General features: G+C 39.8%; 1 protein-coding gene across 2 annotated transcripts in view; it reads left to right on the top strand.

The window, feature by feature from the left end:
* The first annotated feature begins 389 nt into the window (after positions 1 to 389).
* commd5 (COMM domain containing 5) overlaps positions 390 to 16,095 on the top strand; it is a 35,685-nt gene continuing 19,979 nt past the window's right edge. The window contains exons 1-5 of one of the 2 annotated variants that reach the window (XM_042074575.1): positions 390 to 465; positions 559 to 712; positions 1,512 to 1,672; positions 1,770 to 1,798; positions 1,884 to 1,934. In XM_042074575.1, the coding sequence (XP_041930509.1) occupies positions 571 to 712; positions 1,512 to 1,672; positions 1,770 to 1,798; positions 1,884 to 1,934 (383 nt within the window). In that variant the 5' untranslated portion in view covers positions 390 to 465; positions 559 to 570. Of the gene's footprint in view, positions 713 to 1,511; positions 1,673 to 1,769; positions 1,799 to 1,883; positions 1,935 to 16,095 lie in introns of both variants that reach the window. The other variant, XM_042074576.1, reaches the window with a different exon arrangement.

The raw sequence follows: 16,095 nt of genomic DNA, 5'->3' as shown, positions 1-16,095 counted from the left end.
AACAAGACAAAATACTTTTATAACCCTTGAGCCAGCTCCTTAGCCCTATTTGATCTCAATGGCAGCGTTTGTTTGCACCTAGCAGCATGGCGTACCTGGTAACCGATCAAAAACGCCCTCAAATAATAGTGAATAGTGAACCTATTCCCCATGCATGCAGCCTATTTCTTCTTTCTCGCCTATTGCACAATTTGCTTGTTTCGTAGATTCTTGAATGTGCTTGTGTAAAAGACAGCGAGCCATGATTTACGCTGACAAAAAATGCTATGCCCTTAACGAGAAAACTGTTGAACGCATTTTCGAGCAAACATCGGGGATCGTAGCAAAACGGTGCAAAACATGTTGAGATTGAACGTGCCCCAAATAGGCGGCGCTTCGTTTTCAGTGATCACATGACAGTGAATTCAACTAGAGGCTGAACCAGAGAATGTTAAACGGGCTCTGGCTGAACTCTGAGGTTTCTTAGTAGGTTTGCTATGTTAATTCGAGAAGCAATTGCATAGCTTATTTTTATTTTATTTCAAGTGACCATATAGGTGTTTGTATTTCCACGTTTAGAGGTGGGAAGTGATGGCATCAGGATATGGGAAAGCGGGGTGTGCGATGGGCGATAATGTCACCTTTCTAGGCAGTGGAGTACTCCCGGAGGTTGAGATCATGTCAAAATATCTGAAAGAACTGGATAAGGAACGGTTTCGCTACATACTTAAAGGTTGGTTGGTTGTTTTTTAACGTAGCCTATGTAAAATATAATGTAACGTTAGCCGTTGCCCTAGTCTATGACCGATTTTCGGCCTGTAACGTTGACTTTAGGCTGTTGAATATGTTGAATATTTGGTTGTCCAAGTAACTTAGCTTATGTTATCGCAATGAGATCGGAAAGGAAAGTGGATACTGAGAAAATAGCCTATTTAATTACAACTTAAAACGCAGTTGTCACAGTTTTGCAACGATTTCTGCACGTTCAGGTGTGAGTTCAAGGCCGACAAAAAGTAGTGGTGCGCTGAACACTTGTTCACAAGAGCAGCTGGCCTTAGCTAACGTTAAAGTGGAAATGAAGCAGTCAAATAAAACAGATGTCTATAGCACTAGTTAAATATTTAAATATACCATAAATACAAATAAAGTCAGAAATATGACCCGTTATTCAGAATAAAGCACAGACAAGTTGCGTTAATTATAATGTTTTTAAAAAACGCGTCTCTGTTGGCAGCCTATGGCTCTGAGATCTGTAGACTACACAAAAACAATTGGTGCTACTAATCAAAACCAAAATAAATTGCGTTCCAACCAATCACCGATGAGATGCGCGTTTAGGAGAGTTTCAATTGCATGGGAGGGAGTAGCGAGCTATGTCTCTGTTTTGTTTGAACCCCTAGTTGAAGCTGAAGCCCCAGTTGTATGTTGCGCTGCAGAATGCCTTCTAGAGATTTCATTGTTCCCTGCAAAGATTTCAAGCCACAAATACATAGTTCTTGTCTGCCCCCCCCCCCCCCCCAAATGTTTCACAGCTGTGGTTAATGCAATCGAAGGAAAGGACTGCTCTGAAGCATTGAAGGCTACTGTTGAAAGTGGCATTGTTACAGAAGAGAAATTAAGTCACATCATTGCAGGAATGTTTGGTCTGCTGAAAGAAGCTTTACGTCTACCTAAGTCATCGTTAAAGCACGAGGTAATCAATATAGATCAATCATACACTTAGTGATAGTGGTCTGATGGACAATCACCCTCATCTTTATTGTCTTATGCAATATGTCTTTTCTTTAAAGGTGTTCCAAGAGGACTTGCGGGCACTTAGGTATACATTTTTTTCCAATTTGTGAAGATATCTAGGTCTGAAATTCATTTGATCAATGTTTAAATTATTATCTTCTTATTTGCAGGATATCAGAGGAGTGTATAGCAGACTTTTCTAGTGTTGTGTTTGGAAACCGGTAAGGTACTTTCAGGCTTCAGAGATCTCTATTTCCTTCTATGTATTGAAGTTAAAAGGTGGTACACTGTTCCCAGATAGCAGTTACTCATTGAATCTATGTTAAATCAACATTATTTTGTCAACGTTAAAATCATTGAGTCAACGTTGCACTTCAAAATTGATCCTATAACATTTTGCACCCTCTATTAATATTGAAGCAATGTTGAAATTCCAACTGCAGATCATCGTAATTTCAATGGTATTTCAATTAAAATGAATATTGAAACAATGTTGAAATTACAACCAAACTAAAGATCAATGCGATTTCAATGGTATTTCAATTGATATTAAACGTCAGTAAACCACTTATAATCTGGAAAAATATTGGGAAATTCACATCCTGCTTTATATACAGCCAGGATAAATTTGACTAGGCCTATGGCTGGTTTAGGCTACACAATCGTGCATAAATAACCATTGACAACTTATCAGTTTGAAAATCAAGTGCATTTATTAACTCTTCTTCGTTTAGAAATTCATGTGTGTTGTGCTTCCCTGCCATCCATTCAGTATAGCATTCATAGACCACCCGTTCGCAGTCAGCCCTCCTCCACCATTCAGTAGCAGAGTGAAGTGGCACCTAACACAAACAGAAGAAAAAGAGATAGACAGTGTTAGATAAATATGTTCAACTGAAACTGAAGGCTACTTATAATTGAAACTTTAGAATAATCATAGAATATATATTCTATATGTTTGTTGAGTTTGCTGTCAAAATGCCAGGCTGAAGTTAGTGTTAGAATAATTCAGTTTCGCAAGCTGGGTGAGCTCATTGAACATGCCGGGTTTGCTAGCAGCACCAGCCATTCGGGCAGCTCTGTTCGTCCGAACAATTTTGCTGCCCAATGAACGGTTAATGATAGCAGTCTAGTCAGATGACTTAAAGTTAACTTATATCAGTATTGCTAAAGTTAGCCTATTAAACTCACAAAAATATGATCACCAGGAGTTACATAAATGTTAGCTAAATCTCCACGTTAACCAGCAGCACATCTTCAGCCTATAATTTTGACAGTAGCCTAGAAGCTAACGTTACCGGTAGGCCTAGCACTAGGCCTACTTCATATTTTATTATCATGAGTATAACTGTAACTTACTGACAACAAAGGTAGGACCTAATCAGACTGCCAAGTAACGTTAACCTAACATTATGATGAACTGCCATAACGTAAGTTAGCCTAAACATTAATTTGACAACAGCAAGTAAATTTAGCCAGCCTAGCATTTGAATGAGTTTGTAAGTCAGACAGTACGATGTACATAGACCGAAACATGACCGAATTTAATGTAGTACACTTTTACAATAAAACATTATCGTTTGATAAATAAATGCTTGCTTACCATTAAGGAGGAGTGAACTTGACAGAGAGCTGAACACCCCCGTTGGTCTGACTGAACTGTTGCGGAAAATGATCTCCTGGACAGTTCAAACGTCGTTGCGCGGTCAACTATAAATCCACTACTTTTCAATCACCACGTTAAGATTTCCCAGTCAACCACAAATCCATGACTTTTCAATAGCTTTTAGTGAACTATCTATGTATCGATGCTCTATCGATTATGGCAACATAAACTATAAACCAATGTTTTGTTTCGATATCTCTCTTATCGATATTCATGCACTGTCGGGTTTTTGTCAGGATTGTAATGCTGATTCAATGTCTATTTACCATTGAGATTTCAATCTCAACCAAAATGATGATTTGGATGGAAAATCAACATCATATCAATGTCACCTTGCTACAAGGGAAGGGACCACTGTTATGATCAAGGTAAATAACAACAAAATTGATGCAAAATCGAGTAAATAATAATAATAATTGTAATAATAATATTCATAAAGGAAATATCAGTCACATTTACATTTATTAATTTACCAGACGCTACCGGACGCTTTTATCCAAAGTGACTTACACCAAGAGAATAGCATTCAAGATACAGTGCAGAGGAGACCTTCGGTAGATTAGTATAGGAACGTCACCTATTACCTACCTCTTACGTGTTTGTGTCACATATTAATTTCTATACAAACCAAGACGGCGGATTCCTAAAGAAACGCAAGCACCCACACCATAAGTATCTAAATTAGCTATGTACCAAAAGTTACATTTTACCGTGACTCGAAGAGCTGTAAAAACGGTGTACAAATCTACTTGGAGCTCCAGTAGAATTTTGATTTGCAACGAGAATTCTTGGTCTAACCGTTGATGTGCCGTGAGAAAGGTTGGAAATCGGCGACCCACCAGGCCAGCACTAACAAAATCAGATATTTCAGGCAGTAAAAGCCCCGGTAAGAACCAAACCAGATTTTGTTCAAATCTATACACCTATGGCTACTGGAAAAATATAAGGTTAATTTATCAAATATTATTTTGAAGTATTAAAAGACATCGTTGTTTTAGAATTTTCAAACGAAATGGTTGGTAATTGGTTCGTTTACTTGGATAGTAATTACTATCCAAGCGAATATGTCAGAGAGACAATCCGAGATCCGTGCCGAGACCGTGGCATCATCAGGTGGGAAAAATGTCAATGTCAATTTATTTATGATTATGGATATGGTTATGGATACGCTTTTGTTCAAAGCGACATACGAATACAAAACAATATAATTTGTATATTTGTTCCACTGCAACATCTGCAACCTGTCTCCAACCCACTTCTCCTCTGTGGTCACCTCTGGTCTACCTCCACTCAGCACTTTCTCCTCTCTGGAGGTTAATGATGCCACAGACTTGCTCTGCTTAACACTGAGCTTGTGTTGGATGAAATGTGCCCTCTTACTACAAGGCCAGCTCGATCCAAACACTCTCACCCATGATAAATGATACCCTCCGATCGCAGTGCACCAAACTCAGAGCTGCGGAGAGAAAATGGCAATCTAAACAAACTGATGACCTCAAAAACTACCAGACACTCCTGTCCTCCTTTTCAGCCAGCATCACTGCTGCTAAGACCGCTTTCTACAATGGCAAAATCAACAGCGTCACAGACACTTGGAAACTTTTTTCAACCTTCAAATCGCTACTCAACCCTCGGCCGCCGCCTCCTCCATCCAGCCTTACTGCTGATACCCTCATTTTTTACAAACAAAATGGCGGCAATCAGCAATCTGAGTCAATTCTCTACATGTCCACAAGACGCAACAGAATTAGATATTGCATTCCTACAGCCTCTGACGGTTGCTGGCACATCTTTTTCTGCATTCGCGCCTCTCTCTGAGAGTGAGGTATCTAGACTCCTGACATGTAGCCGTCCTACCACATGCTCGTTGGACCCTATACCTACGAGCAGGGCTTTAAACCGGTTCAAGGAACGAAAACGAAAACCGGGAACTTTTTGTATTTTACAGGGAACAGGAACGAAACCGGAAACGTTATTATTTTTTATGTTCTGGAACAGGAACACTTATTTAAAAATAATGGTAACCGGTTAATACCGGTTTTATTTCGTTCCTCAAAGTTTTCGTTGCCTAATTAACAAAAAAAAAAAAAAGTAATTATTTTCCTGCGCACGTTACCATGACGGCTGAGGTTCACTTCCTGTGTGACATCACATCAGACATTCGCTGACTGAATGGAGAGAGAGCGGTGGATTACAAAGTCTCCACTCCACATCTTAAATAAGAGGTAAATTACGATCCATCATTAATTAAAACGCTCATTCCAAACACAATAACAATAGCTATATTTGTCGACTCCACGTTAATGATGGACTAGCGAACATTTGGCTAAATGGCGCCAACACCTCTGTTTGCCTAATGCACAGATGGCTTGTTACGGTATGAGTAGGCCTACTGGATAGCCTTTCCCCCCCGACAGTTGGAATTTGTTGTTGCCCGAGTGGCATAACCACGTGTCTTAATAATGTCGTTACGTTTGTGTGGAAATTTTCTCTTTTAACAATAAACTACACATTTGAAATAATTGTAGGCCTATTTTATTATTATTATTATTATTATTATTATTATTAATATAATTATTATTATTTAAGAATGGTTGTAATATTATTACATTTGGTTTAAGCTGGATGAGAAAGATGTGACATAATTCTATAGCATTAAACAGCTGACAGGAACGAAATGAACCGTTCCGGGAACAGTATTTTTTTGTTCTAACCGGTTCGGGAACGTCAATTTATTGGTGGAACTCATAACCGGAAACGTTATAATTCCGTTTCTGTTCGGAACGAACCGATTGGAAAAAAAAATCGGTTCAAAGCCCTGCCTACGAGCCTACTTCAGTTCATCAGCCCGATCATCACACCAGCTATCACACATGTGATCAATGCTTCGCTAACTTCTGGCACGTTTCCAACAGCATTCAATGCGGCCCGGGTAACACAAGAAAACTTCTCTCAACCCTGCTCAAGTTGAGAACTACGGTCCTGTCTCAATCCTACCTTTCCTATCCCACTCCTACCTTTCCTATCCAAAGGTATCGAACGAGCAGTCTCCAAACAGGTCTTTTGCATTTTTAAACAACCAAAACACATAATGCATAACGAGAATGACATGGCTGTAAAATGATCAAGTAATTGGCACAGAGGTATTTATTCTAACTCCAACATTAGGCTACAAAACTAAGCCCATTTATGGCAATTTACCCATTTAGTGTTTTTAAGTGTCAGTGCCATCAATTAAATAATGTTCAAAATGCTCTCTGTAAAATTGCAGCCTCTTGTGCATGACTTAGTATGGGCAGCTTTGTTCGCCCAGCTATGTTGTGAAGTGCTGGGAGGGAGAAGAGGGAAAGCAATTTAATGTGTAGCCTACAACAAGTTTCATGCTGTAATCTAGACCTGACATCAACATAAATATCTGTAGATTTCTACACCTGCAGCATTTACCATTAGGCTACTAACAAATAATTTTACCATTAGGCTACTAAAAAATAATTTCTGGGGTGAGCCTATTTGCTATGGTAACCTAGCAACCTGTGTGTGTGTGTGTGTGCACGTGTGCGGTGCGTGAGGAAAGATGAGGGTGCATGCATGTGTGTGAGGGGTTCTTTTTTAGGCATACTGTCTTGCAATTGAACGTGAATAAGTTTACTTACTTAAAAACATTAAAGCTAAACAAGCTATCATGACATCGCTACAAATACAGTATGTGATTAAAATCAGCCAACATCAATGTAGGCTATAGGCTATGTAGATAGATGATAGATAGGCTAGATAGATTGATAAATAGCCTAGCCTACTTTATTGACGCTTGGTGAAACAGCATGGAGTGGATATTTAGGTTCAGATGCTTGTTCTTTTCGTTTTTGAGTATGTAATGATCCCAAAACTTTACTTGAAAACTTTAGACATTCTCTGCTATTTATGGATATCTTGACTCCACCATCGCGCCAGCTAAATTCAGAATGTACGATTCACGCGCTAGTGGTGTGCTTCCTGAACAACGGTCCGTGTGGAACAATCAGATCCCTGTGCGTATAGTGCGCGTCATAGAAATTTAACGAGGCTTCGAGGCAGGGTTTTTGCCTCGAGTAATTTTTGTAATCGAGTTATTCGAGTAACTCGATGAATCGTTTCAGCCCTAACTCAAACGAAACGGCCCTGCTGTCCGTAACAGAAGCCTTAAAGGAAGCCAGGGCAACCGCACGGTCATCAGTGCTCATTCTGCTTGATTTATCGGCTGTCTTTGACACTGTTAATCACCACATTCTTCTCTCCTATACTTTCAAATATAGGAATCTATCTCCTGTTTTGAATCCTACCTCACAGGACGCTCATTTTAACAAATCATGGCTTGGACAGCTGTCCGCACCTCACTCTCACCACAGGGGTCCCCCAGGGCTCAGTGCTGCGCCCCCTTTACTTTGCTATCTGCACCAACTCTTTGAGACAGATTATCCGTTCGCACGGCTTCTCATACCACTGCTATGCAGACGACACACAGCTCTATCTGTCCTTTCCACCTAATGACCCCTTGATCTCGGCACGGATCTCTGATTGCCTCTCAGACATATCTACATGGATGAAGGCACACCACCTCCAGCTTAACCTCTCAAAAACCGAACTGCTGGTCCTCCCAGCTAAACCTACTATACATCATAGTCATAATCAACATCAAAATTGACTCCCTGTCTGTTGCACCAACCAGGGCTGCAAGAAATTTAGGAGTCATGCTTGACAACCAAATAACCTTCTCCAATCATGATGCTTCAGTCGCCCGGTCATGCAGACAATCAGAGAAAATAAAATAAAAGAAGGCCCATGGGTAACAGGGGTGAGGAAATACTCCCTAGAATTGGAGACACATATAGAAAGACAAATGCGTAAGTTAGTCAGGTGTAGATAATAGAACATGGTGTTTAAAGCCACCTGAGGTGAATGTTACAAGAGGTGGGATGGTTACATATCCAGTATGATAATGCATTAATCATAATTTAGTGTCAGAAAGTTCAAATAGTCCAGCGTAGGAAATGGAATTGTCCAGGGGATTAGGAGATGTCAAAGGGCAAGTGGTGGGTTGCTAGGCAGTACGGGCCAGGAATCCGGGCAGATTTGTCATAGGGCAGGTGGTGGGTCGCTAGGCTGTACGGGCCAGGAATCCAGGTAGGGGGACGGTAATAGGCGATGATAGGGCAGTCGTAGGAATGGGACTTCAGGTGAGATGAGTGAGACACGGATGGCTGATGACTGGTGATGGTATACCTCACAAGTGAGGTAAGGGGGAAGAAAGAGAGATGTGGGTTAGTATTACTAAAAATCTAAATGGTTAATGTCAATAAGTAAATCAATGGTACTATATATTGTTACAGTATACCATAGAGGAGGGTTATTCAATTAACCTTCAGCGAGGTCCAGTTACGGAAAATTTCCTCAAGCAAAGATCTGGAGCATCATAATGTTTAACGTGCGTGTATAGATACATATTCTATATGTATCTATATATTATATATACATATACAGTTAAGAACAAAATTATTCATACCCCTGGCAAATATTGATGCAATGTTGATTTTCCCTTGACCAATATGTTTGTTCTGACTGAAAATGACATTGCCACATGACAAAAGGTTGTAAGACAATGTGGTAGAAACATGGAATCAAAAAAATAATAATTTTTATCTTTTTTTAACATTGTCCAAAATTATTCATACCCTTGTGTCCAAATGTCCAAAAGTATTCATACCTTTTAAAATAATCAATAGAAACATCTTTATTTGCCATCAAAGCTCTCAAAATGGTTCTCTCAATATGTTCTCAAAACATATTGATAAAGAGAAAATAGGCATTAAATCAATATTTGCCAGGGGTATGAATAATTTTGTTCTTAACTGTGTGTGTGTGTGTATATATATATATATATATATATATATATAAGGTATGTATTTGGATGGATGAAGACTAGTTGTAGGCCTAGGCCTGATGTTTAATGTGAAATAAAATAAGTAGCCTAAAAGGCAACATTCGAAATGAGGAGAAATAAGACAAGATAAGAGTAGGCCTAATTGGGGAGAAAAACTGAATAGCCTTGGCTAGTTTAAGATCTTAACGTGAACTTAAACTTTGAGCTGAGACAAGGATGGATATTCCACAGCTGGTTCCTTGAACCCATCAATCAGCAAGTTTAATTTTATTTTTGTATTTTTTTTTTTTTATGTTGACCCAAAATCCGGGAAACCCAGGAACATTACGTTGTTGGGCAGTGAATGGATGTAGGCTAGGCCTAACTAGATTGTGGTGGATTAATCATATTGCCCTCTTAAATCTGAAATATTCTGTGGTCTCAGAGTCGATCCAGGGCAATTCCGCGCAAAACTGTCACATCCATAACGGCAACACAATGCCATGGTAGTTTTAGTTGGCATTATGGACGTGACAGTTTTGACCCCGTTATCATTATATAAAGCTCTGTTCTCGCTGTCTAGCTTTCTCCTGAGTAATCCATGATTTGAAAATAACTTACTTATCGCTAACTTAGATATCCATCTGATTGTTTCTCGTCCCGTCTCCTCTCCTCGCTCGTTTCAGGCTATCAGTGAGTCTCTTCACCATAGTAGCTTTACTCACTGACTCGACTTCATCAGAATGCACAGATTTCACTGGCTGAGTAGCAGGAAGCGAAATGATGGTTCCTGAAGCTACTGAAGTAAATGCTGTTATCCTAACCTATGAAACATTCAGCGCAGCTTTGAAATCTTACGTGAAAATCTAAATTAGGCTATTATGGTCCGGATAGGATCACGTCAAGGTCCGGACTCGGACCGCGGTCCGCCATTTGACGCCTCTGCCATAGAGAATAGGCAAGATGAGGGGTAATCGACACCAGCGCAGGTGTGGTCAGTGACCACCATCGCACGCATGACTGGACACAGCAGGGTGGTCCATTCCAAAAATCCCTGAGGTGGGTGAAGTTCCACACCGCACCATACCTACTCTAACTATGGGAGGCAGTAAAGAGATATGTTTTAAGTCTAGACTTAAAAATAGGGAGGGTGTCTGCTAATCTTATTAAGGGAGGAAGATTATTACAGAGGAGGGGTGTGCGATAGCAGAAAGCTCCTCCTACTGTAGTTTTTGAGATTCTTGGAATTAGAAGAATATTCTGTGATAGTATATTGGACTAGGAGATCTTTAATATATTCTGGTGCCTGGCCATTTATGGCTTTGTATGTTAGAAGTAATATTTTGAAGTCAATTCGACTTTTAACAGGCAGCCAGTGTCCCCTATCCTAGATGCTAGGATAGGGGAAATATGTTCATATTTTTTAGTTCTAGTGAGTACTACTGTAACGCCCTCCAGACAGGTTTCCCAGCCTGCACAGTGAAACCCCTTCAGATGATCCAGAACGCGGCGGTGTGCCTGGTCTACAACCAACCCCGAAGGCACATGTTACCCCGCTGCTCATCCAGCTACACTGGCTACCTATGTCCGCTCGCATCAAATTCAAGTCTAACACTTGCCTACAAAGCAGACTCCAGTTCTGCCTCCACCTACTTGAATGCCCTCATACAGTCATATCCTACCTCCTGACCGTTGTGCTCCTCAGACGAACATCTAGCTCTGCCACCGGTATGCTAAGGCCAATCCAAACTCATCTGTTTTTCTCATCTGTTGTTCCTCATTGGTGGAACGCGCTACCAGTTCCTACTAGAGCAGGGACATCCCTCTCCATCTTCATAAAACTCCTGAAGACCCAGCTCTTCAGGACCCAGAATATCTCCTCTCGTAGCACTATACAACTAGTGTGTGTGGGTGTGTTGATGTGTAAAATCCAGAGAACAAATTCCTTGTATATGCAAGTATACTTGGCCATTAAACCTGATTTACATTGATTTAAGTCGCTTTGCCTAAAAATGCGTCTGATTTCTGTTTAAATGCAGTTGGAAATTATTAATTTAATTAATTACATGTGTTGCTGGTGTGTTGGTACGAGATATGTCCTGGAGCCATTTTTACCAGTGTATCTTGATTGGGAATCAAATGAAAGCGAAGAAAGTTACTTTAACTGAACTTCATATTTTATTTGATTATTTCAAATAAAATTTCAAAAGATGTGCAGCGGGCCTGAGGCAACACATTGTATTTTTCAAAAACATAGCTGATATAAACTGAAATAAATGCTACAGCAGAAGTGCATGCACAAAATGTACACACAAATAAAAAAAACTCTATATATTCATTATCTTTAGAGTTCAGTTGAAAATAAGGAACTTTTCATATATGAGAAATATGCAAAATTGCATGTGCAAAATGTAGCATAGGCCTACAGCACATTTCAATGAATTGCTAACAGAAATAGCCTAGTCCATTAACTATATTCAGTTCACGTGTAACAGTGTAGGAGTGTAAACAATGTTTAGCTCGTAGATTATAGCTTAAACTTGAAGTGCAGTTTTTAACTGGCAAACACTGGAGGAACCATAGACTATATATACAGTCTATGGGATGAACCATGGACTATATATACAGTCTACGGGATGAACAATGGATTTATGGAGCTGCGCCGACAAAGTAGAACTGAATCGTAATTTACACAACGGCGGCTGCAAAGTGCGATGCTGGTGTGTGGAGTTGTATTGAGAACAACATAATCTAATTGAATGTCGAAACGGAGTGCACTGCACTCATGTCGACACCGGCGTCCACAGCTCTTTAAAGCGCCATCCAGCCAACCGGGAGTTCAGAACTACGTTGGTGTTTATTATCTCCATGACTACAGGAGGAGGAGGGCTAGGCAGAAGCCTACTAGGAAGTGTCTGTGGCAGTTTGGCAGTTTGAGGACAAGAAACGGTGCATCAAAGGGTCAAAGCGTAGAAGCCACTGTGAGACTGTTATCAGCGTCACGGGTTGGCTTCGATGTGAGTGGTTGAAGTAGCACGTCAATAGATGACGGATAAGTGGCTTATTCAATCATATGCAAGCATTTTTTGATTAGGCCCAGCCTTCTGAAGCAACACTCCAATGGATTGCTCCCAGATGGATGAGTGGAGCTAGGCGGAACGAAATTCATCTGGCGAGAGTCAGGTTAGGAGACCCCTGCCCTAGATGGAAAAAAGAAATCGAGAAAAGAAAAAACACAATACACAATAAATATTAAAACGCCATAAAACATTGGATACACTGGAAAATGTGGAATGTCTTCTCTTGATTATAATTGATTCTGATACGTTTTCAACCCGGAATTATGACATTGATTCAAGGTTTTCAAAACTTATCATCAAAAGATGAAACAAACCCAACCTTTTGCGTTTGTGTTGGGGAGCGCAATGTTCCAACATTCCATTTGTTTACTATGTGAGAGTAGGGGAGAACAGGCACAATCGTAACACTTTCTATTCTCTCCGTTAAAACTCCATTTCCACACAAAGAAGTTAGACTTGAAAACTGTGGAATTTGGCCAGAAAGGAGTCATACATGTTTAAGTACTCCATGAAAGTTTTATGTTCTAGTTTAAGAATTTAACTTAACCACTAAAATCGTGATAGCCTTGTTGATAAACTGCTTATTTCTTTCATGTCTGAAGCATTTGGCCCAGTAATCTTTGAAGTTACTTCGGCTGTCTAAAGTTTAATTGGCTGTGATGGTGGCACAAAATTCATAATCCACAACTCGTTATCAGGGGGGCTGTATATCAATTGATTATCAATGTATCAATAAAGGCCCCCATCCAAATTACTGCAGGAAACACTGCAACGCCTGCAGCTGGAGCTAAAAAATATTTGGAAAATATTTCTGACTCTCACAAGTCAGTCAAGATAGGGTTCCAGAAATACTTAGCCATGAGGTTTACTTTTGTTAAAGAAATTAAAAACGTTTGCTGGAGGAGGGGTTATAAACTTGTTTACAGTACAGTGTTTATGAGAACCAGCAGCTTGTTGGCAAGTGGTTGAAATTGTAGTTGTCTGTCCCTGACTTACTACTACATGTACTATGGTAAGGAGAATTCCTGCGATTATTCACATAGATCTACTTTTGGTATGGAAAAAAACAAAAAACGCACTCAGATTACTTAGCTCGAGTTGCTTCAGCCACCAGTTAGATCTGCAGGCAGCCATAGTACTACACTGCAAAAAATGAATTCTAACCCAAGTGTTCTTGATCTTATATTAAGATTAAAAAATCTATTTGGTATTGTTTTTAGTATGAAAAGACTTACCTAGCGCCCTCTCAAAAGATAATTTTGACTTAATTTAAGAAGACTTTAAATTATTTTAAGGAGTCTTATCAGTGGCGTAACAAACCAATGGTGGGCCCAGGTGCGAGAGCGCTACGCGGGCCCCATACCGACATACTTTGGCCCAGGATGAATTAGCTCTGATGCATGCAATACACATTAAGGGTGACTTCAATTGTTTATGCAAAGGGCCTGAGGCACCGAAGTAGTTTAGTAGTTACAGATTACAATTTCAAATAAAAAAACACACGACTACAGGATCCATTACATGTGAAAACATTAAAAAATTATTTTATTAACAGCCTGCAGGCCAGGGTAATCTAATATTACTGCATTAACATCAACTCGCATTGAATTATGGGAACACTCAATGCGCTCAATGCGCCTCTTCAACCCTCTGCTAAAACCGCAAGCGTAGATTGCTTGCTTATAAACTCGCACTGCGCAGAAACAAAACTTAATGTAGCCTAACTTATTTAACCATGCAGAAACCAAATAAAATCATTCATATGCATACAATCCCCAATATGCGTGAATTAGGCCATTAGAAGAAGGCCATCTTACGAGCCTTTCGTTGTGCAAAATCGTCAACGATGTTCCCAATATTTAATGCTCTGGCTCTCGTATTTTCAATGGACAGGATAGCTAACCCACTGAGACTCTCCTGCCCCATGCTGCACCTTAGGTAGGTCTTAATAAGTTTGAGTTTGGAAAAAGATCGCTCAGCTGTTGCCACAGTCACAGGCAATGTCAGAAACAACATGAGAGCAGTACACACTTCCCCGAATGTGGATGTTACACTGTCATAATCTACCACCAGCATTTTGGCAAGTTGAAAAATAGATGACTTCTGTGAAATCTCTGCTTTTGAATAACTATAGGCCAATTAGTATTTTACCCATCATGTCTAAGATCGCTGAAAAATGTGTGGCTGAGCAAATGACTGAGCATCTTAACAGTAGTCCTTTTAAACTGCACCCCATGCAATTTGGCTTTAGAGCCAATCACTCCACAGAGACAGCTAATTGTTTCTTTGTGGAAAACATTAAATCAAAATTGGACAAAGGAGGTGTAGTTGGAGCAATTTTCTTAGATTTGAAAAAAGCTTTTGACACGGTCAACCATGAAATACTTATCCACAAGATGTCTTATTTTAATTTCTCATCCAGTGTTACTGACTGGATGAGATCTTACCTGTCAAAGAGAGTTCAGCGTGTGAGAGTTAGTGGTGAGACATCACCACCCCTGAGGAACGAACTTGGTGTACCCCAGGGATCTGTCCTGGGCCCTATTCTGTTCAGCATCTACATAAATGGCCTGCCATCAGTGTGCACTGGATGTGAGGTACAGATGTATGCTGATGATGCAGTCATATATGTTCATGCAAAAACTAAAGCCCAAGCTCAGCGATATAATGGTACATGTACGTAAATGGCTTACTTGCTCTCAGTTGTATCTCAATGTTAAGAAGACAGTTTGTATGTTTTTTAGCAAAAGCAACACTGTATCTCACTGTGAACCCAATGTCTGTGTGTCTGGGGAGGTCATTCAAACAGTTACACAGTTTAAATATCTGGGCATTATTCTTGACTCTACCCTATCATTTAAACATCAAGTGAGAAAGGTAGTGCAAATAACCAAATATAACCTAGCGAACTTTAGGTATATAAGGAACTGTTTGACAACACCTGTAGCAAAGCTATACATGAATACTACGATAATCCCTCACCTAACATATTGTATGACAAGCTGGACCCAGGTATGTAGCACAACATTAAGGCCTATTTTATCTCTCCACAAACAAGCACTTAAAGTCTTGGACAAAAAAAACAAACTACCACCACTGTAACATTCTTAACAAATATAACCTACTCAGTTGGGAAAATATTTTAAAACACAGTGATGCATGCCTAATTTTTAAGATCATTAATGGGAAGGCTCCCCCTCCACTCAGCACTTTTATACAACAATAGTCATCTAGCAGCAGAACCACAAGGTCTGCCTTAAGAGGGGACTGTGTAGTCCCTCTTAGGTCCAGTTCCTTTGGCCAATTATGTTTTTCTGTGAGAGCCTCTAAACTATGGAATCAATTGCCAGTGGACATTACAAACTCCACCTCTCACCATACATTCACACACCATGTTAAGGACTGGCTTTTGAGCATACAAAAATGTGAGCACTTCTCATAATACATTAATGTAGGTCTGCCTCTATAGTTTAGCTGTCCTGTAACCCATGGTGTATGTATGATAGATAGATGGATAGGTGGTTACTTTATTGATCCCTTAAGGGTTGTTTGGCTGTATGGTTATATGTCTTATGTTTTAAATGTTTTATTGGAGCTAGTATTATGGCATTATGTTCTATTGCTGTATGTCAATTGCTATGTGATTTAATGTTTTTTTTTTTTTTTTTTTAGCCACCATGTGCCTAGTATAACATCTTGCCAATGGACTACAGTTGAAAAGTAGCCTGCTGGCTAACACT

The sequence above is a fragment of the Alosa sapidissima genome, chromosome 20 (assembly GCF_018492685.1).
Source record: "Alosa sapidissima isolate fAloSap1 chromosome 20, fAloSap1.pri, whole genome shotgun sequence".
NCBI classification, from domain to species: Eukaryota; Metazoa; Chordata; class Actinopteri; order Clupeiformes; family Clupeidae; genus Alosa; species Alosa sapidissima.
The sequence above is the reverse complement of the archived record's forward strand: the minus strand, read 5'-3'. Positions and strand labels throughout refer to the sequence as shown.